Raw genomic sequence first — 21,125 nt, forward strand, 5'->3', positions numbered from 1 at the left:
TACATTCCCTCCCTCTTCCTTACCCCCTCCACTCTCTCTCCAAACCCACACACAGCCCCCTGATTGGCGTTTCCCCCCCCCCCCGATTCGTTCCCTTCACGAGGCTCTCTGTTGCGTCGCCTGCGGTGCAACGTTGGGCTTCCTCGTTCGCTCTCAAAGAGCCGCTCGGGTGGCGAGCGGGCGACGCGCAGAGAGCGGTGAGGATTTATCCAAGAGGAGTCCACTTCTGAGAGATTACGGAAGGGGTGGGGGGGGGTGTCCCTTGCCTCTTTCCCCCAGGGTGGTGGATGGGGGCTTCTCCCTCTCTCTCTCGGCCGTGCGAGGCACTGCTGGAAATGGTGCATCCTGTGGAAGCGCTCTCATAGTCGGTCTCTCTCTCTCTGTCCTTGCGAACAAGAAGGGGACGGCGTTACAGCGACAACAACAGCCGGAGCGGGTTACTTCCCAGTTGCAAGAATGCCTGTTCGTCTGTACAGGTTTGTAACTTTTTTTCATTCTGACTTTTTTTGTTGGTTCGTTCGTTTTGGTCCGTCCGTCCCCCCCCTTTCCTCCAAGTGTCCGCAAACGCATTTGTCACATTTGGAGTGTAACTGGCATTTAAAAGCCAGGTATCAATTTGTTTACCTTTCATATACTTTGAACACCTATCGTTTTTTTAAATGTTGTTGTTGTTTGTAACGTTCTGACCCGCCCCTACTGGACATGTGTGAAAAAGAGCTTTATCGCTCATCGGATTCCTCCTCCAGAATAAATACATATTCTGATCCTGATGTGGTTGCTAATGTGGCTGTAAATGTGCGCTTGTGTGCGCGTCTCTGTGCGTTTTATGTTTTTAATGGTCTATTCAGTGTGGTGTCTTTGTGTGGCTCACTTGTTAGGGTTGTAACATGGAACATATGGACGAGTGTGGGATGCGGTCCAGGTTTCATGCATTAGCAGAGGGTCCGTTCCTTTTAAATACAAACTAAAAAAATAGCTGCCCTCCCACGTATTGGCAAAACAATATAAATTATTGAAGACAATTGACGAAAACAATGGCTTATTGTCTGGTAACAATTCAAATTCAATAAAAAATGTGCAGCCATATTTCCATCGAGTGTTTATAAAATGAGATGCAAAACGATGGTGATCGACTAAATGTTAGTCGTAACTTTTTGACACAGGATTGAGCTGAAAGTGACTTTTCTATTGCCTCAAGATGCATTCCTATTAACTGTGTTCATTCGATTGCTTAGCGGAACATAACATGCCGTACCCATGTGGAGTTGAGATGCATTGTCCCAGTACCATTCGGATTGAGTACAGGACATTGATATGCACAGAAACCAAGGAACGCATTAAAAACATCGTTTTCATGGCAAACACTGCACCTTCATTATTTTGTGCAATTCATTTTATTTTAACTCGCAAAAAATCAAGATGATTTCCTGCTCAAATAAGCATTGAGCCGTCGTTCACCTCCTGTTTACAGCCCAGATCCAGAGGTGGAAATTCCACATTCCTATAGGGAGGGGGGGGAGCAAGTATATGCATAGGAATTACCACAAATTGCATCTCATTTGATTATCTCAGAGGGATGGGTGACAGGCTGAGTCAACCTCCCAACCAAGATTTGAACTCCGAGCAATGTGAAAATGAGCTGCTCACTCTGCCACTGAAAGCTGCATGTACAGTATAAGTTCTATATTGTTATGATGCTCTTTTTTTTAGTTGGATATTGCGAAAACCCCAGCGGACTTTCAAACAAGAGCTCAATAAAAGTGGCAAAGAAAAAGTAAAGAATTGTTCGTCGTAAACTGTGAAAGGCCCTAAAATGCCCCCATCGGCTCTTCATTACGTGCGTGGGATCACTAATTGAGTTAATTTCACACTCAGTTCATCCTTATGTTGACCTACGCTCTAAAATCTGGTCTACATCAGAATTGTGTTTGTGCTTCAGCAATCGTACACTTGGACAAACACTGCTTACAAAAGTATAATTCCAGAGTAAATTCTCATCATAAACACCCGCACAGTGCCCCATACACATTTAAAACAAGACGGACAGTTTTCTTTCGAGCGTACGCAACAATTTATCAAATTATTCTTAAACAAATATATTGCCTAAAAAAAATATACGAACACACGAATGAAGGAATTGAAAACTGAATAAGTAAATAACCCACAACCATATGATTCCATTACTTTGGACGCATTATCTCCGAGCGTTACATTTTGTCTGCAGAAAAAGTCCACTATCTTTCCCTCTGATCTCTATCACGACAAACAAAGTTCGAACAGCCTTTAATCAGCTTAGACGGCAATAAGCCTGACAGAGCAGGGGCAATGTGACATCTATGACACAGCACATGGCTTTTTGCTCGGGCAGAGTTTTCCAGCTTTGACACACAAACAGTGAGATAACTCACCAGTGTTGGTTGTAACGACGCCGCAGCAGCAGCAGCTGCTGCTCGTATAGCAGCACAGTCGAGAATGTGTGGCATGTAGACAAAAGCGGAGCAACAGAAACGCGTGAGGTTTTACCAAAGAAACCAGGCACACTTCTCAGAGGCAACTTGCGTTACGTTGTGTTCATAACGCCGGAATGATAATGATGATTGTTTAGCCAAGAAAGCTTCTCCTTGAGTCTCACGACTCATTATCGGGGGGGTGGGGGGGGGGAGATGTTTGGTAAATTGTGTTAATGATTGGTTATGTGAGTACCTGGAGAAAGCCCGACAATTTAAAGGGCCGTCGTGACACCTACCGTGGGCATCTCCTGGCCACCTAACAGCCCCCACGCATACAACGCCCAGCGGTCATTCATCCGATTACATACGAGTCAGTAAATAACCAGCCTCAACTCTGCCCGGCTTCTGACCATGGGACATTGTGTGGCAATTTGGTGGCCTATGTACACCTTCCGAATACCGCTTGCACATATACCCTCTTTGGAAAAAAAAAACACACGCACGTTGCCTACATGTGTAATATAATGAAAGTGAAAAACTGAAAAAAAATGTGTAATGTCTGCTATAGAAGGCTGGAGCTAAAGAGGCCACGCAAAAAAGAAATCCGATGGTGTACAGTGCAGAATTCTCAAGTCTGGCTGGGCACGCACGTAGAGCGTCAGTTGCCGACATTAATTAGTTAAGAGCATTCAGTGGGCTCCACTAAGCAGGGGTGGGTGGGTGGGGGGTAGTCGAGATCCGTATAAAAAAAATAGACAAAGCAGAACAGGTTTAATTACAGGTCTCTGACGGTCAGACTAGTCAACATTATCTTCTTGGTTCTTTCGGTAAAGTCACGTAGAAGGGAAATAATAAAACATAATAAAATAATTCTCACGACGTTTCGGCTACAACGCAAGCAGCCGTCCTCAGGTGAAGAATGAGACACCACCAAGCTTGGACGGCTGCTTGCGTTGTAGCCGAAACGTCGTGAGAATAATTTTATTATGTTTTATTTCTATTATTTTATTATTTCCCTTCTACGTGACTTTACCGAAAGAACCAAGAAGATGAATCCCTGCAGTCACGAAAGCTTTAAATCGAAATGTAGTCAACATTACTCTACTGAGGCTGTGACTTGCCGCTTGGCTGTCATAGGGCTTTTGCAGCAGATGTTGGAGCTCGAGGCTGCTCCAATTCACTCGGAATTAAACGATCCCAGCAACATCTCGGGCAGATATTCAGTTTTGTTCATTGCTTGTGGCGTTAGGTGTAATTAATAATCGTAAAGTAATTTATAGCCCTTTGTCAAACCACTGCTGGATGAAGGCGTCCTCCTAGCCGTGTCGATCATAGGGATTTCTTTTTAAAAGCCATACTTCACCGTTATGTTTGACAGCATGCCACGGTTTAAGAAGTGCCCTGTGTAGTGCAGTTGTTTTAGTGGGCGTTTTTTTTTAATTTACTAATTGTGTACATATTTGCACAAATGGTTTACAGTGCAAACGTAATAAGCAATGGCAATTTGAGATGATGAAAAACACTCACCACCGCAATATCATACAATGACTGGCGGAGTTACGACTGATTAGTATGCCCACAAACACTTCGCAAATAAACAACACTGCTGGAAACCTCGTGCGCACGCTTAATTTGTGAAGATAAAATTGTAAGATTTGCTCGACTGACTGTATATTGTTCTTCGAATAGGCTGGCTGTCATTGCACAAATCCAAACTGTTAGGCTTCATCACTTGCCGTTTTGTTTTTCCTTCTCTTTGGATTCTGGCCATGTCTGCCAAGAAGCCATCACTATATTTTAACCAACATAAACTCTAAAAAGGCCACAGGGGTTTGCCCTTAAGAAAGCACGCTGCTTATACAATTCTGACCTGGAATATACTTTTACGTTTTGACGGAACGTCTAGAATTCTCGCCCTACCATCCGCTGGGATTGACGTATAAAGCTGGACTCCTCAGCCGATGTGGACACAGTTGAATTCGTGAGTTTGGCACAGGCAGACGTTTTCTTGCTTATTTCCAAGAGGCGTTAACTGATTCGCAGTCAGACAGAGCGCTATTGTTATACCCCCCCGCCCCACACACTCCCTCGGCCACTGCTTCTTAAGTCAAACTGGGCCCATGTCCGTGTCCCCCCGGCACACCCTCTGCTCTTTCTGTACCGCTTACCACTGTGCCCTGTCAATACGGAACGTCTGTGTCAGCCACCCCCCCCCCCCCCATTGTGTCCAGAGGCCTACACGTTGTGCCTCTCAGCGAGCCACGCGGCCCTCATTACACTTCTCTCCATTAGCCGGGGCTTTCAAATATCCATAACTTTTGCGTTGTTATTCAATGTAACGTTGGCGCGTGGGGAGAGCCCATTAATCTTATTGTCCCAGTTGAGTGCGGGCCACTGTCCCAACCAAACAGGGCAAAATGTGAATTTTTGTATACACGGAGCTGTTTATAAAAAAAAACGTGATTTTTTTTTCCCCCTTTTCTTGCAATTAACATAAACAAACGAATTAGTGTTGCCTGGTTACCGTGAGCATGAATTGTGGTGGAGAAAACGCTCAATTCATCGTGTACAGCATTGCTAACCACATGGCTAGGGAATGTATACTTTATGATATTCTAACTTAAAACCGTAGGTTTTTTTACAGCCACTACTATGATCCATATTTATTTTTGGGTTAGGCCACGTAGTACTGCGATTTTATGCCAACGTTCTTGTCGAAAACCATCCACCACCCGACAAGATGATCACGTTCACAAGGATAAATTTATAAGTGCCAGTCATCAAATATCTGACCAATAAAGCTCCTTAGTGGTAGCTTAAGACTTCCCACGACTGAACGTAACATCAATACAGTGTACGGACTTTAACTCAAACTTCTTTGAGCCAACGTTCCGCTGCACAGAGCGCGAGTTTTGTTTTTCGAGAGAATTCTCGGCAGATTATTGGGTCGCCGCCTGCGGTTTTCAAAGTATTAATATTAAATAGTGACAGCCCAAAATATGTACGGTAGAGTAATGCGCATCCTGATAACAGCTACACATTAAGGGGCGCCAGTATTGATAGATCACAATTCACATTGCCTGCAGCGATGTGTTCAAACTGATGCCGTCTGGATAGTGCAGTAGAAATAAGTAATATTTCAAAATACTTTTTTTAAACACAATTTAATGAAATGTACCGTACGAGTAATGGCAGAACTCCACAACTCCAGAAAGTGGCCCCGAAGCTTGCCATAACGTAAGGGGCCGTGGTGATTTACAGCCAACGTCAGTTGAGCGTGGACAATTAGACTCAAGCCGAAACATAAGATGTAAAAATTATTGCTTAAAATATACATTTTTATTTTTAATGATAGAATACAGTATCGTCATCAGTATGACATACGTATACCAAGTTTGCAGTCGATACGACATTGTGAGGTGGGTTAAAATTGAGTTACAAGATTTGAGGATACGACAACAGACAGAGTTGTGGATACAACAGACAGAGTGAGTTAAATAATGCAGTAGTAAAATGAGCACGTGTGGCAGGATCGACAGCAGAGCTGTGTTCGAATATCGGTGGTAGTCGGAGGTAAAGGATAGGACCTGTGGGCAACTTGGGGTGAAACAGGGAGACATTATTTGGGACGGATTTCTCAAAGGAAATTGCTTGGTCAGCGGCATGATAATGTTGCATTTGAAACCCAAATAACTTCCTCTATAAACACAACGGCCATTAGTAGCCTATCCAGCACTCCATCTTCAATTAGCTACGTGCACGAAAGATTGGCGAACAGGTTTGCCTAATTGTTCCAAGCCATTCCTAAGTAAGATCCCAGATCTTATGGATTTCACAGTTTTGTCGACCATTTTTTTTTTAAAAGCTAAAACAAGAGTGTATTTTAATAACAAACGCATGTGACCCATGCAGTAATAATACATTGCACAAAGCTGCGAGCATCCGACTTTGCAATTCAATTCTCAACAGGTAAACTCAAAATTCTGAAAAAGACAACTTTGCTTTGTTCTCATTCAGGCTCACCAGCACAAAACAAAAATGGCCGACCCTTTTCGTGAAAGTAAGAACAAAATAATAATTACACCCTGATTTATACCGCACAGAGCTAAGCAGAAAAACATGCAGGGGAGAGTGCATCGTGACCCACAAAGACTGCTTCGCTGTGAGAAAGCACCACAAATTGGGTAGGGGGGCCGGGGGCGGGGAGCTTTGGGGGGGGTGGTGTGTGTGGGGGGGGGAGATGGTGGGCTGCAAGCAAGCCATACTAAGTTTATTGCTTCACTTTATGTGCTAAAGCTGGAAATCCTAGCCGAGACTAAAGCATGCATCATGCCATTGATGTCAAACTGCCGGGGTTCTGTAAAGCTCACAGCCATGTAAAGCAAAGGTTAGGGCTTTTGAACTCTATTGCCATAAAAATGGGGCACATGGGTGAATTCTCATGCCCCACATTGGATACATTAAATCCCACCCGAAGGCAAAAGCGGTGGGAGCGACTTTTGTTTGTTTACCCGTTTGTTTTGTTCACAGAGTGAGGAGAACTTCACGTCCAAACGTGCAATAGAATGCTAGAGTGAAGGGTAAGCTTGTTATCACTGCACCGTCTTAGGGCATTGCTAGATTACCACTTGAGGATGTATAAACATTCACAAAGCACACCGTTCACTTGTCTAAACGTATCCCGTGGAGCACAATCGAATGGATGTTGCCACCAATCCTGTATTATTACATTGAGTTTTCCTGCGGGTACAGTATTTCAAAGCACGGTTGAAGTATAAGCAGAAAATTAAATTAAAATCATTAATATTCCTTGGCCAATTCAATACTAGATGCAGCCCTCTATGCCGCGTAACCGAGGGGGGCATATTTGGGCACGCTGCTCAGTTTGGATCGGTAACATCGGCAGTATCGGTAACCGGTTATAATACAACTCTCCAGGAATCAAACTCATGTTGTCGGGCTTGCAGCGCATTGCACCAACCACTGAGCCTCTGCTCCTCCCCATTTGCTCAGCAATATCTGCCACCAAGTGCCTGCATAATGTGTAAACGATGCTTTGCAATGAATATTTCATATTTGTTTGTATGGATACTGCATTTTAAGTTCAAGCACGACTCAGTTTGCTAGGCATGCTTTAACAAAACAGTCAACGGCGTAAAAGTTAAAATGAATCATTACGCATAAATTTAATCCCTATAAACTGCATGTCGCTTAATAATGAGCTACACAATTTTACTGCCTTTTGTCAATTGACGGTTGGATAAAGGCCCTTCCTTCTGTGCTGGCCATGCCGGATTGTTTGACGACACTTCGCCGTGCTGAGCAAGTACGAGTTGGTGCACAGGACCATTTAAAATATAACTTGCCCAATGATGTTAGAGCTCTGGCTGGGAATCGTGTTTGCTGGGTTGATAGCTTCTTCTTCATCTTTCGTGACTGCAGGAATTCATATTCTTTGGGTCTTTCGGTAAAGTCACGTAGATAGAAAAAAGAATAAAAAATGACATTTCGATCGCAACACAAGCAATCGTCATCAGGTGACGATTGCTTGCGTTGCGATCGAAACGTCGTGATATTTTTATTATTTTTTCTATCTACGTGGCTTTACCGACAGACCCAAATAATATTCTTCTTCATCGTCGTGTCTCCTGTCCATATTTTGCACAGGCCACCACTTATGGTGTTGGCATTACCGAATCTTGAGGAGTGCACTGTGGTGCTACAGGTCATCTCAGGAGATGATCCACGGTTTGAGTCTCCTGACAACCACATTGGTTGCACAGAAGCCCCATGATTTCATGAGAGTTGCATCTGCCGAAACCCACTCTCAGTCTGTTTAGGTTCCACCATGTGAGCCATTTGGAATTGGAGCCAGACGCGAGCTCCTCACTGGGGATGATTCCTCGCCATCTCCGTTGAGCAGTTTTGTCACGTGATTAGGTTCATAGCGCAGTGAGATAGCAACCACTGTGCCGCCCATTCCACACTCCAGTATTTACATAATATGTAAAGTAGGTCACATCCGAAATACAGTACAGCATGTGAATGTATGTTGAACTTCTTTCGCACTGTACGTAGGCAACCGTGCTAATCGTACAGCCTTTTGTCGACCCCCAGCTGGGTGAAGGCCTCTCTACACCACGCCAATCAAGGTGCATTGAGATGGACTGCATTGGAGGCATGGTTTCAATAAGAAATGATAATGAACCTATAACATAGGTTTTTGTTGCCAATGCAACGATCCATAATTGTTTTTCAGTTAGGCAGCGTGGTAAAGGGTTAATGAGAATAATGTTTGACCTAAAATTGCAATGTGGTCTCTTCCCAAAAAACTAATATGGGTCAGTGATAATAACAATAAAAATGTTGGCTTTATCATGAGATCTCAAAGTGGTTCACATCAATGGCAATGCGGGGGATGGGTGAGAAGGGTCTAAGCTTGAATAGGAATGGTTTTAGGTGTCACTTCGAAGTTTCAATTCAACTGGGCTCCCCCTGACAGCCTTCGGCAGAGTTCCACATTTCGGTCTGGAGTTGTGAAGGAGGTACCTCATGACTGGTTCGATGTCACTCAACACCGATGTCACATTCTAGATTTGAAGCTTTCGTGACTGCAAGGATTCATACTCTTAGTTCTTTCGGTAAAGTCACGTAGGTAAAAAATGAAATAAAAATTAATAAAAAATAAAAGAAAAAAAAAATCACGACGTTTCAGAGACAACACAAGTCTCCGTCATCAGGTGGGACCGTCACAGCCAGATTTGCTGCATCAAATGAGGCAGGGATTCCAAGATGCAAGTTCTTAAATACAAGTTAAGGGGGAGGAGAGGAGGGGGGAGCTTATGAGAATGTGGTAGCCAATGAATGGAACGTATTGGGAGGGGGGGGAGCGGGGCTAAAAGAGGGCAACTCGTGGCCTCTTTTAGCCCCGCCCCCCCCTACCGATGTCACAGCCATAGCTGGAAATCTAAATTCAAGTCGCCCGGCTCACGGTGCATTGCACCAATCACTGCATCATCCACCAAACATCCTAATTATGCGATATTGAAACCACTAAATAATCAAATGACCAATTTTGCAATGTTTCAATACAATATATATCATAAAAAACAATATTGCAATGACAAAGCATGAATGCAATTCTGCAAAAAAGAGGTCCAATGTAGTTGCGTTGACCTGTTTCTAATTAGCCCGTTGCCATATAGTCGAACTCCCAACTGTGTCGAGTATCAACGTTAATGGGTGTCCGGATATGTCTCGGATTTGCCTGCGTGTCTTCACGATCCACTTTGCCTCGAGAGTGCAACCGTCGGAGGAATGTTCACACAATCGTAAATCATTGTCTGCAGTTCCTCCATCATAACGGTGCGTTCCTCCATTAGATCGTGCTTGATGGCCGTGCCGCTAAATGGCTTGTTACAAAGACCAACTGACGTCAAAGTAAAAGCAGTGGTAAACACATTCCTGCGGAGGGAGCTGGTAGGAACGTTGGGTTGCTCGGTCAATGGGCAGGTTCAACGGCGGCGTGGTGTATTCCGCAAATATGCCCGACTGTGAGGGCGGGCACAAGCCGGCGTGAGTAGGTTAAACGTTGAGTTTTATAAGGGCACCACGGGGTGACCAGCCCCTCCCCACCCAGCCCCATCCATCCCACCCCCCACCCAGCCCCACCCTCCCCACCCAGCCCCTTCCCACCCTCCCCACCCAGCCCCTCCCCACCCTCCCCACCCAGCCCCACCCTCCCTACCCAGCCCCTCCCCACCCTCCCCACCCAGCCCCTCCCTGCACGACGGACACAATAATCCCCTGTGGGCTTGTGTAACCAGGAGGTTTCTACCAGTATTATTATTTTATACGACCGTGCATTCCACAATCACGAGTTGCCCTTTTTTTAACTACGTTAATCGTCCTTTTGAACCGTCTTTTAGAATTTGAGCGTTACTCACATTTGACTCAGGTATCTGCTTTTGAAAACGCCAAAACAAATAGAAATGTATTTTTTTGTCAAAAGGGAGTGCTCATGATGGTGGCTGTTTGGAGCTGTGTATTTTGTTAAGATGTAATGTAAACTAATAAATAACTCGCCTTTTGTTTTTTCTTTGTTACAAATCTTCACCCAGGCACATCTGGATGAAATTAGATGATAAAACGAAAGAAATGGCAGTGCTTAGTTGCCTTTACTTCATGAGACAATATATTGAGACAATAAGAGAGTTTTGCAATAGAGAGCCGTGTTAATTACCAAGACCGACAAAAAATATTCACCAATGAATTGTACTTTATTTTACAATATTTATGAGTGGAAGAAAGTTATCAAGCGTGACATTGGCGACAACAGCCTACCAATCACCAACGCGTAACTGATGATGACTGAGATGAATTTAACCACTGTAGTCTGAATGAAGGTTCATATAAAATAATTACTGATTTCCCTAATCAGCTGACCTGAATATACTGTGGGGGAGTGAATTGTGCACCTCTCACACAAGATTTAATAGCTCAACGTGTGCTAAACTTTTGACTGCTTTATTTAAACTATACTCTTTGGTTCTTTCGGTAAAGTCACGTAGATGAAAAATTTAAAAAATTATATAAATAATAAAATGAAAATAACTAAATTAAATCACGACGTTTCGGAGGCAACACAAGCTTCCGTCATCTACGTGACTTTACCGAAAGAACCAACGAGTATGGATCCTTGCAGTCACGAAAACTTCAAATCTGCTTTGTTCAACTTGATGCAGAGTGACTAAATGAGATCCACATATTTAGTACTAGCTAACATTCCACAGTTTGCTGTCGATGAGACTAAGACTGTGGCAAATATAAAAGAGGCTGGCTACATTAACACTGCAACTGTGCTACTCACCCAGGAAGAAGAGCAAGGCAGATGTTAGACCACCAGAGGATTCTTCACGGCAGAACTCTCTGGGATCTCTGCAAACATCACCCTCCCTGCCGGACACACCTCCTACCCCAACCGAGGCTTCCCCTAGATCTTCCAGCAGGACAAATGAGGCAGGCCACCCAGCAGTCGTCTCTTCCTCCTCGTCCTCCTCCTCCTCCCCTAAAATGGCCCGGTCGGCCAGTCAGGCACGAGCAACCAGGGTCACCCGTGGGTCAAACTCTGAGGATTCTACCATGGAGGACTTCTGGAGGGAGGTGGAACACATTGAGGGGTGTCAGAACCAGGAAGCAATTGTCATCGTGAGGACGCCAGAAGGTTAGTTATGCTGCTGCTTATGATTATAAGAACGAATTGAAAGTGTTTTTTTTTATTATGGGAATTTTTTGAATTACCATTGTATCATTAATTTTGAGGAAAGACATCTGTTGTGCGGATGTAAAAGAAATGGACTAAGATATTTTTTATGGGACAATGCATATACGTTTGCGTCTAAAATAACCGACATTGTCGCCGATCACAAATTGCAACTATGGGACAACGATTTACAACTAAGAGCAGACTAAGTGTTCGACTGCTTCAGCGACCAAATCACATCCACAGACCTAAGACTTGAGTTAAATCGTACGGCTCGCCATCAACTTGGACTAGGCCCATGACATTGACTCAAACCAAACAGAGCTCACTCGACTAATGCCGCTTTTAGTAATAGGTTTTTACCCTTTCAACTGGTACAAAAACTGACACCTTTATACAAGGCATCATGTTTGCAATAACCACAACACAAGCAGTCAAAATGCAAACAAAAAGAAACAACTCTGATGATGATAATGATATGCACTGTCCTTGAAGTTGATTGGTCCACACCCGAGATAGCTTTTCTTAGAGCCTAGTCTCGGGTGTGGACCAATCAACTTCAAGGACAGTGCATATCATTATCATCATCAGAGTTGTTTATTTTTGTTTGCATTTTGACTGCTTGTGTTGTGGTTATTGCAAACATGATGCCTTTTATAAAGGTGTCAGTTTTTGTACCAGTTGAAAGGGTAAAAACCTATTACTATATTTTGCCACTGGTAAAGGAGATGTCTCATAGTGTTAACGCCGCTTTGCGCGCCTCCCCCCCCCCCACTGCAGAGGGCGAGCTGGAAGCCGAGTGGCTCCACGCCGCGGGTCTCACCGTCCTGGTCTCCGAAGTCTCGGGCAGCCCGGCCCCGAGCTGCCGAACGAGCGGCCAGTCCACGCCGTCGCCGTCCTCGCCAGCGCCGTGCGCGAGCGAGGGTGGCGACGCGGACGGGCGCACGCTCTACTCCACGCTCACGCGGGCGCAGGCGGCGGCCGTGGCGCGCCGCCTCGACACGTACACGCAGACCGTGCGGCGGCGCCGGCACCGGCCCTCGGCACGCGACGTGCGAGACGTCTTCCCGGCGAGCGCTTGTGCCGAGGTGAGGTGCCGGTTCATTTGTAGCAGTGGCTGCCCAAAGGGTCCGGCGGAAAGCGGCGCTATTGAAAGGCGTTGATAGTTGTGGGTTAAATGTATTGTTTGAATGGAGGAAGGCTGTGAAAACTTGGGAGGGTTATTGCCAAGTTGAGCAGTGTGAGAAAATAAGTGTAAAAGGACCAAAGTGGTTTGAGCCAAAGTGTGGTGCTTGAGCGCAGTCGGTTTGGCAGATTGAGTTCCTCCGCGTGGTTGGAGGAATACGAGGAGAGACGTTCGTAACCATGGTGTGAAGTTCGTAACCATGGTGACAGAGATGCGACTGACCGCCAGTGAGCGAGCAGTGGAGCTTGCTTGCTTCGGTGGCATCTGTAGATGCGTCGTGATCTATCGACTCCCCCTCACAGTAATGCGATGAATTGTCGCGATAGGATTCGGAACTAGATTATAGTATCGTTTTCACCGGCTTGTTTGTGTTGTTCCTTTGTTGCTCTCTACCTTGTATGTGCAGTTTGTTTTGTTCATGCCATTGTCCTAAATGTACCATTGGTTTATAATTTGCATGAGGGGTAAACACCCAATTATGATACGAATTGCACGTTTTTATGAATGCAATAATTTAAAGCCATCTATCGGCACGTGGATTGGCAGCAGATTAGGCTTGTGTATATCACAGGCATCGCACACAACTCTCAAGCTGCCTTTCATTGTCTTCCACCTCCAGGAAGTGCATTGGTAGGTGCACTGCAGCACTGCCAATGTACTCGCCGAAAACATGTATTGGCCAAACATCTCGAGGCAGAATGCTTTTTGGGAAGAGTCTTGAGACCCATTGAGCCTTTTTAACCAAAATAATGACATCGTCATCCTCTGCTCACATACGGTACTTAGAGTGTATAGAAATATTGCTGTTGAAAACATTCTCATGGACAATGAAAATGATTTGCTTTTCATATACTGTAGTGTCCTCTACACCGGGGCGTCTCGGAGAGCATCACACCTCGTCCAAAACATTTGTCTAAAACATTGTCCCTGTGGGCGCAAGGTGGCCCAGACCCTGGCCTGAAAACGCGCACGAGTCTGCCAGAATGTGGCGGCCATTGCCCTCAGTCACTTGCAGGTCATTTCAAGTGTGTTATGTTATGCAGCACTTCCTCTAAACTCGCATGACCTTCCCGCGATGACCCTTCTCCCTGCGTGATCCCCAACAGCAGAGCCTTGACAATGGAACTTCTCGGCCACCCGAGGGCAACCAGTCAACAGAGCAGCCATCGGCAAACAGTACTCCTACAGCGGACAGCAAGACCACAGAGAAACAAAGTAACTCACTCCACAGCATTACACTATTTCAGCAGAAGGCAATTAATTATTCCACATATACATATCTCCAGGTTGCAAGCTACCAAAAACGGCAAGTGAGAAGAAAGTACGTTTTGACGTAAAGTTCCTCTGCATTCTTGGTTCTTTCGGTAAAGTCGCTTAGATAGAAAAGATAATAACACAATTAAATAAATACAAATTCAAAATTCTAATTATAAATTTAAAATAATGAAAGCAAAAAACCACGCCGCACAGCTTTGCTCACTTTGAAAGTCCTTATAAGCAGTGGCATTTGGAGGCTTTGCCCCCTCTTTTCTCTCCGCCTGATGAAGACCGCTTGTGTTGCGATCGAAACGTCCTGGGTTTTTTGCTTTTATTATGTTCAATGTATTTACATTTTTATTCATTTAATTTAATTGTATTCTTATTATTTTCTATCTAGGTGACTACCAAAAGAACCAAGAATATGAATTCTTGCAGTCACGGAAGTTTAAAGTCAAAATTTAGGTTCCTCTGTGTTTAACAAATTGCACCATTGATTCCATTTGGGTAGAAAAATATTGGAGCTCATGAATATTTCAGTGGAGTTTTATATCGGTAATTTTTTTTGGTTTATTAGTAAACATTCAGTCCCTGGGAAGGAAAGGTTAGTTGTAGTGGAAACGGAGTAGTTAGTCGGTTGTCTTGACAATGTGATACAAACGGTTATATACAGCTGTTGGTGTAATATAAAAATCGGTTAGCTCCATGCATTCTCACACACACATATCTTTGGTTCGAAGGTCTAAGGTCAACCAACTAATGGCTTTGTTATATGACCTTTTTAACAGCCTTTTGGCTCTAATCATACCGCACATGTCAATATTTGTGTAGGGGCAGCTATCACTCACACAGATGAGTAATCTACACGAAATGTAAATTATTACTTCACCCAGAAGGCTGTTCGGGTAGCATTTAAAATACAGAGAAGGGTTCTTTAAACATTGAAGTGGGTCTTGCAACTCTACTCACAACTCTACTCACTGATGTTCTTGACTCTCCCGCGATGTGGTCCTACAATCACATTCAAAATATATATCAAGTAAAAATTTTTTGGTGATTTCTTGCTCAAATGAGCATTGGGACGCAGCTCATCCCCTATGTTTAGGTGGCTCAGCAGCAGTTGCTAACGCCTCACAATAAAAATTTTGGTTGGGGGTTGACTCATCCCATCATCCCCCCAGGGTCGATACAATTGGTACCACTTTGTGGGCAAGTCAACAGTGGTTGCCCAATGGATAGACCCGGCCCTGCCATAGATTTGTGAAATTGCCACCAATGGCTCAGGGATATAAATAGAAGATGAGCCCTGCCTCAATTTTCATTTGAGCAGGAAATCACTCTGATTTGACTCTTAACTTGAGATTACTTAAATTATATAATACAGCCTAGTTAGGATACTGGAGGCAGCACTGGTGCAATGGGTACGATAAAACCTAGCAAATTGAGTTAAATTTCATTGTAAAGTGATACATTGGACCAGTCCTGGGCCCATCCTCCACCGACCCACACTGACCCGCATGGTGAAGTATGGTCAAAGTAAACCCATGACTGACATGACATTGAGAGGCCTTCATCCAGCAGCGGATTGACAAAAGGATTCTATTCTATTGCGTGGAATGTATGTGAGCAGGATTTATATTTCGATTTAAAGCTTTCGTGACTGCAGGGATTCATCTTCTTGGTTCTTTCGGTAAAGTCACGTAGAAGGGAAATAATAAAATAATAAAAAGAAAACATAATAAAATAATTCTCACGACGTTTCGGCCACAAGGCAAGCAGCCATCCTCAGGTGAAGAACAGGTCTGTCGGAAAGACGCTGTCTTTCCGACAGACCTGTTGACAGACCTGTTCTTCACCTGAGGACGGCTGCTTGCGTTGTGGCTGAAATGTCGTGAGAATTATTTTATTATGTAAAATTTTTATTATTTTATTATTTCCCTTCTACGTGACTTTACCGAAAGAACCAAGAAGAGGATTTATATTATTTACCCAATCGGCAGGTCGTGTGTGGTGGGGTAAATTGTGAGTACTCCCTCCTCTGCCAAGATCTTATCTTATGCTCATATCACGCCTTGATCCAAGGCGCTTTACAAGGCCTATGAGTGGTACAATGAGGGTAGCTAAACGTGGTATGGTGAATAAGGTTGGGGTATGGGGAGGGAGGTTAGTGGGTACGGGAATTACGGGGAATTTGCTAACATAGAAGAGTAGGCCAAATACCGTTTAGATGAATCCTTCTATAAGATGCCCTTCTGCCAGCACTCGTGTGAGGAAGTAATTGCAGGGCTGCCCCTTTATCTCTTATATGACCTGGTTATTGTTAGAGTGCATGCTAATGACTCGCACTCAAGCAAATTGTTTCCAGCCTGCACGGATTTTCCTGTTGCGATGGGTTTTCTCAACGTTTACAGACATGGTGTCGGATTTGAATTATACAACGCTGTAGATCGGCTTGAGCCTGCAGAGATGTTCTCTAATGACCCGTCCCAGATGGTGCCCTCTCCTCGGAGCCGTGCACTCTGTCGGCTCAGGAAGCAGCCGAGGTCGCTGACCTTCAATCAGATGTGCCGTATTCTGACCAGGCCGCCTGCGGCTGTCAGTCGTCAACCAGCGCAGAAGAGGGAAACGCCACATCCGTAAGTGGCCGGCAACACTCGGTACTTTGCACGAAACAAGGACACCGCAAACATTTGCCATTGTCGATTCGATTTTTCAGTCTCTTGTCGAGTCAGATGCGCGCTGTGTCCATTGTAACTCGCCTCTTGTTGTGTTATCGTTTGTAATTTGTATCCTGGTTATTTGTGTACATAGTACTGCATTGTTGAAAACATAGAAATAAAAAAACTATTAAAAAAATACATTCTGACATTTAAAGCATTTACCTAAAACATTATTTAATTACAATAATTTCAAACTATCGTTTTTTTATTTAATTTACATGTATCACTCGTGTTTGGGGATTGAGTAATGAAGGTTCTAATGAAAGAGATGTGGATGTGTAGGTGACACTATTAATCTCACATCAGTGAAACATATGGCACCGGCTTTGAAGGCTGCAGGGGGTTGCGGTTAAAATTCCGTTCCATGTCTCACAGAACACGCATTTCAGCATTGCGTGGCAAATAACACTGGCTCGCACACTTCCGATGTACTGCTCTCTGTCTCACTCACACACCAGCATGTGTCTTCCATTACATTGACAAAAAAACACTTTAAGCAGCAGATCCCAAAAAAATATGAATCCAGAAGAGCTTTGGTGGCTGAAATCTAATCATGGTAATGTGGGATGCGTGCCAGCTACAGCTTGCAGGCATTATGAATTTGGAAGCTCACCTGCATACCGACTTTACTATCACTTTGGTGAAGAATCCAGTTTTGTGGAGTTCACGGCCTGCTTCCTGTTTCAAGTGGTACAGCCCACTGTTTCTGGCGAGTTGGGCCATGTTGGAGTCTGTGTAACTGTCTATTTTTCTGTTGTTGCGGGGGGGGGGGGGGGAGTCAGGCAGGAGCGCCGTGCTCTCAGCATCCGTGCCTCGGAACGACGCGGCTGGATGACCTCTCGGCTCAAGATATGAAAAAGATTCGCTTCCTGGCTCTCATCGAGCTCACGGCCCTCCTCGATGCGCTCACCATTGACCTCAAGCGATCCAAGGCCATCAGGACAAAGGTTAAAGGTCAGATGGGCACAGGATAAACATGACCAACATTTCTGGATAGAAAGCCTGGTCAAAGTAAATGCTGAATTGTCGAGACTGTGAAGAGGGAATGTGTCTACATTTGAAGGGGTAAAGATTGCCTTCAAACTTAATTGTATTCATCTTGGCAGCTGACAACACGAAAAGCGTACAGTGCCATAAACATTTTGATTAAATTTGGCGTTTGACAATTTGTTCAAATAAATACAATTTACATGAAACCAATATGCCTTGTCGACTTGCTGTTGGCAGCGATCAACTTAACAAGACCAAACTGGGAATACCGAATGGCACACAATATGGTTTATTGTGGTAATTAAATTCGTTTTATTTGGAGTCCAACAGTGATTTCACAAAACAAGACGGAGGACCGCCTTGTGTGTAAATGTGACGTTTTTTTTGCGCGATGTCTTTTCTTCTAGAAAACGGTCTCTTTGGAGTTCCCCTTCCCGTGGTTCTGGAGCAGGACCAGAGGAAGTTTCCCGGCACGAGAGTACCCATCTTTCTCCACAAGGTCAGCCTAGCTCTTTAAAACGATACAAATAGGTAATTATTCATATTGCCAATTAAAAAGAAAACACTTTATCTGGAAACATTTAAAACATGTAATTATTCTCAACTCTTCTCTGTCTCTGGCCGCTCTATGCTACTGAACGTCTGTGACTACTGGACATCATAAATGCAGATTCTGATGTGCTCAGAAGAAGTGCCATTGACAAAAAATGTCACCCATTACATATTTTTCCTTCTAAGGCATTGTCATTGACGGACGTGTTGAGTGTATTTGTTTTGTTATTTGTGCACCGCTGCCAACGCAGTATCACCAAATAATTTGTTTCATTTCAAACAATGAGTGAATTGCACCCACTCCTACCACTGCTGTCGCAGTCTGGTGCACACCCCACTTTTTACATTCAGCTGATGAGGGGAAATATAAATCACACGTGAATCGGGAGGGAAAGGTGGGAAAGAAATACCTAGAACACAGAGAGAGTCTCGCCAGGATCATGGAAACTCCCACACTAACCTAGAATCCTGTACATCATTAATAAGACTCGTCATGAGATCATTACGGTGTATTTGGCAGATCTTGTAAAGTTTGGATTGGGATGATTTTTTTTGTGCATGGCTTATCCACTTGTTTCCTTTAAGTAGCTGGTTGGAATCTAGTCGTGTTTTAAAATTGCTAAGCATTATCGATGATAACTTACTCAATAAAAGCAAAGCATTTATCAACGGTGTGCTCTTTGCGGTGCCAAACTAAAACAAAACTGGATGGGGCATTACATCAATTCAGACATTCTTTTTAATTATCCCATAAGTCATGGAAACAAAATACTGCACCGAACCTGCAGGCGTGCTATGTAACCGTAGTGGAATTTAAAATTCCTCAATTCCTATAGGAACCAATACTGTAATGTGCATGCAGCAGCAAAACAAAAACGCCAAGCATAGTATTTATTCATAAGGGCAGGTCACGGGTGTACATACTTGTGCTTGAGGCGCTTTTATCGTTGCACGAGGCCCATTGTGTGAAATGCAATACAAAAGAGTGAGGTAAGGTGGTGGTTGTACAAGAGTCCCCCTTACCCACTCCCTTTCCCCATTACCCACCCCTCCGTGCTCCTCAAGTCTACGTTTTTTTTGTCAATGTCTGCAGGCTCCGCGGGTGTCCGCCATCTGGAAATTTTAAACACAGACCCCCCCCCCTCCTCCAACCCCCTGACTAAGAGTGCATGCCTCGCTGTGTGTGTGTAGTTTATCTTTGTCTTTGTGTAGTTTTACATTTATACAAGTGGCGCTTTTAACGGTGTAAATTATGTTGTACGAACAATGTTTATAGTAATGTTCTTGTTCTTCTGGCAACATGAGTAATATTTTATTATTGTGATTATTTTGTACAGCTTCTGTGCCACTTGGAAGAAACAAGTCTGAATGCTGAAGGAATACTCAGGGTCCCTGGTTCAGCGGCTCGCATTAAGGTAAGGGGACATTTTGTAAAAATGCAACGTTTAGCACAATGGTCTCGCAATCAGGAGGTTGCCGATTCGATTTGATCCGCTGGCTGAGCAGTTGCAGCAGTGGTCAAGTTTCTTAAATTCTCCTGCCTATGCCCAGCCAGCAGCAGTATAAATGGGTAATGCCACAGTCAGGCAAGTAAAATCAGCAGGCCACCTGCTGTGGAGTAAATTGTGGGCACTCTCACCTCTTCCAAAATATCTGGTCAGCGTGGAACAGTCGATCAAATACCCTTCATAGAGGTGCTCTCTAGACCTCGCTTTAGCGAGTGTCCTTCTGCCAACGGTGGCGTGAGCCAGTAATTGCAGGGCTCCGCCTTTGGCTACTTTTTTTCCCCAGTCAAAATTGCCTCCTTAGTATTTGAATAAGTTGAGTAATTTTCAATATTTAAAAAATGTTTTGCTCTTATTGCAACTGCTGCAATAGTATACTCTGATTTACGTGATTATTTTAGAGTAGCAACTCAAATGATAACATTTAGTAATTTGATGGAATCTGTCACGAGTAGCTTATTTTGACCAAATATGTTCAATTGACAGTAAATAAAGGATTTATGCATTTTTTATGGTCCTGAGTTAGGATACAATTTTTTAAATTCATTTATCTTTCCAAAACACGTTTCCACATTTATTTCAATACACGCCACTTTTTCAAACAAAAAGGGGAGTGGAAATGAGGATTACAACAGTGAAAATTATCTGATCTGTCTTCTGATGACTTCTCTGGCCCATCTATGTCACGTGAAGAAGGGCTATTGGCCAAAATGTCACCTTTTATATTCCTTGTAATTATAAGGCAGTTTTATTGATAATTGTGTGGAGTCATTCCTAATCCAGCCAAGTGGCCCTAGTGGCAGAGTTGGTTGGGCATTGACTCAGCCCATCATTCCTCTTGTGTTGATAAAATCGATACAACTTTGCAGGGAAGTAAACAGTGGTTAACCTATGGACAAACTCATCCATGCCATTGGCATGTGGAATTTCTACTGCTGTCTCAGGGCTGTAAATAGAAAATGAGCAATGCCTCAATGTTCATTGTAACAGGAAATCACTTTGACTTTATTGTTTTCGTGTGTTTTACTGCAACACACCAGCCAAAGGACTTTGTATTGAGTAATGGGCACTGACGAAGCCATATGACCGCACCAATCGTTCTGTCTGGTGTTTAATCCACGAGCAGCTACAGGATTTGGGCTGTCAGGGATTGGCGAAAGCGCTCGCCGCAAAGCTTCGCAGGCGGGGAAAAGCGGGCACGAC

General features: G+C 44.0%; 2 protein-coding genes across 5 annotated transcripts in view; one reads left to right on the top strand and one right to left on the bottom strand.

The window, feature by feature from the left end:
* Positions 1-363, bottom strand: part of LOC144931404 (neurotensin receptor type 1-like) — a 53,144-nt gene extending 52,781 nt beyond the window's left edge. Inside the window, 1 exon segment of the mRNA XM_078855210.1 lies at positions 267-363. Within this exon segment, the coding sequence (XP_078711336.1) occupies positions 267-363 (97 nt within the window).
* LOC144931696 (rho GTPase-activating protein 18-like) overlaps positions 265-21,125 on the top strand; it is a 44,821-nt gene continuing 23,960 nt past the window's right edge. Inside the window, exons 1-8 of one of the 4 annotated variants that reach the window (XM_078855871.1) lie at positions 265-476; positions 11,324-11,673; positions 12,493-12,800; positions 14,005-14,113; positions 16,646-16,812; positions 17,658-17,829; positions 18,273-18,364; positions 19,755-19,832. In XM_078855871.1, coding sequence (XP_078711997.1) covers positions 457-476; positions 11,324-11,673; positions 12,493-12,800; positions 14,005-14,113; positions 16,646-16,812; positions 17,658-17,829; positions 18,273-18,364; positions 19,755-19,832 — 1,296 coding nt within the window. In that variant the 5' untranslated portion in view covers positions 265-456. The remainder of the gene's footprint in view (positions 477-11,323; positions 11,674-12,492; positions 12,801-14,004; positions 14,114-16,645; positions 16,813-17,657; positions 17,830-18,272; positions 18,365-19,754; positions 19,833-21,125) is intronic. The other 3 variants (XM_078855869.1, XM_078855868.1, XM_078855870.1) reach the window with 3 other exon arrangements.

The sequence above is a fragment of the Lampetra fluviatilis genome, chromosome 4, assembly GCF_964198595.1.
Source record: "Lampetra fluviatilis chromosome 4, kcLamFluv1.1, whole genome shotgun sequence".
NCBI lineage: Eukaryota > Metazoa > Chordata > Hyperoartia > Petromyzontiformes > Petromyzontidae > Lampetra > Lampetra fluviatilis.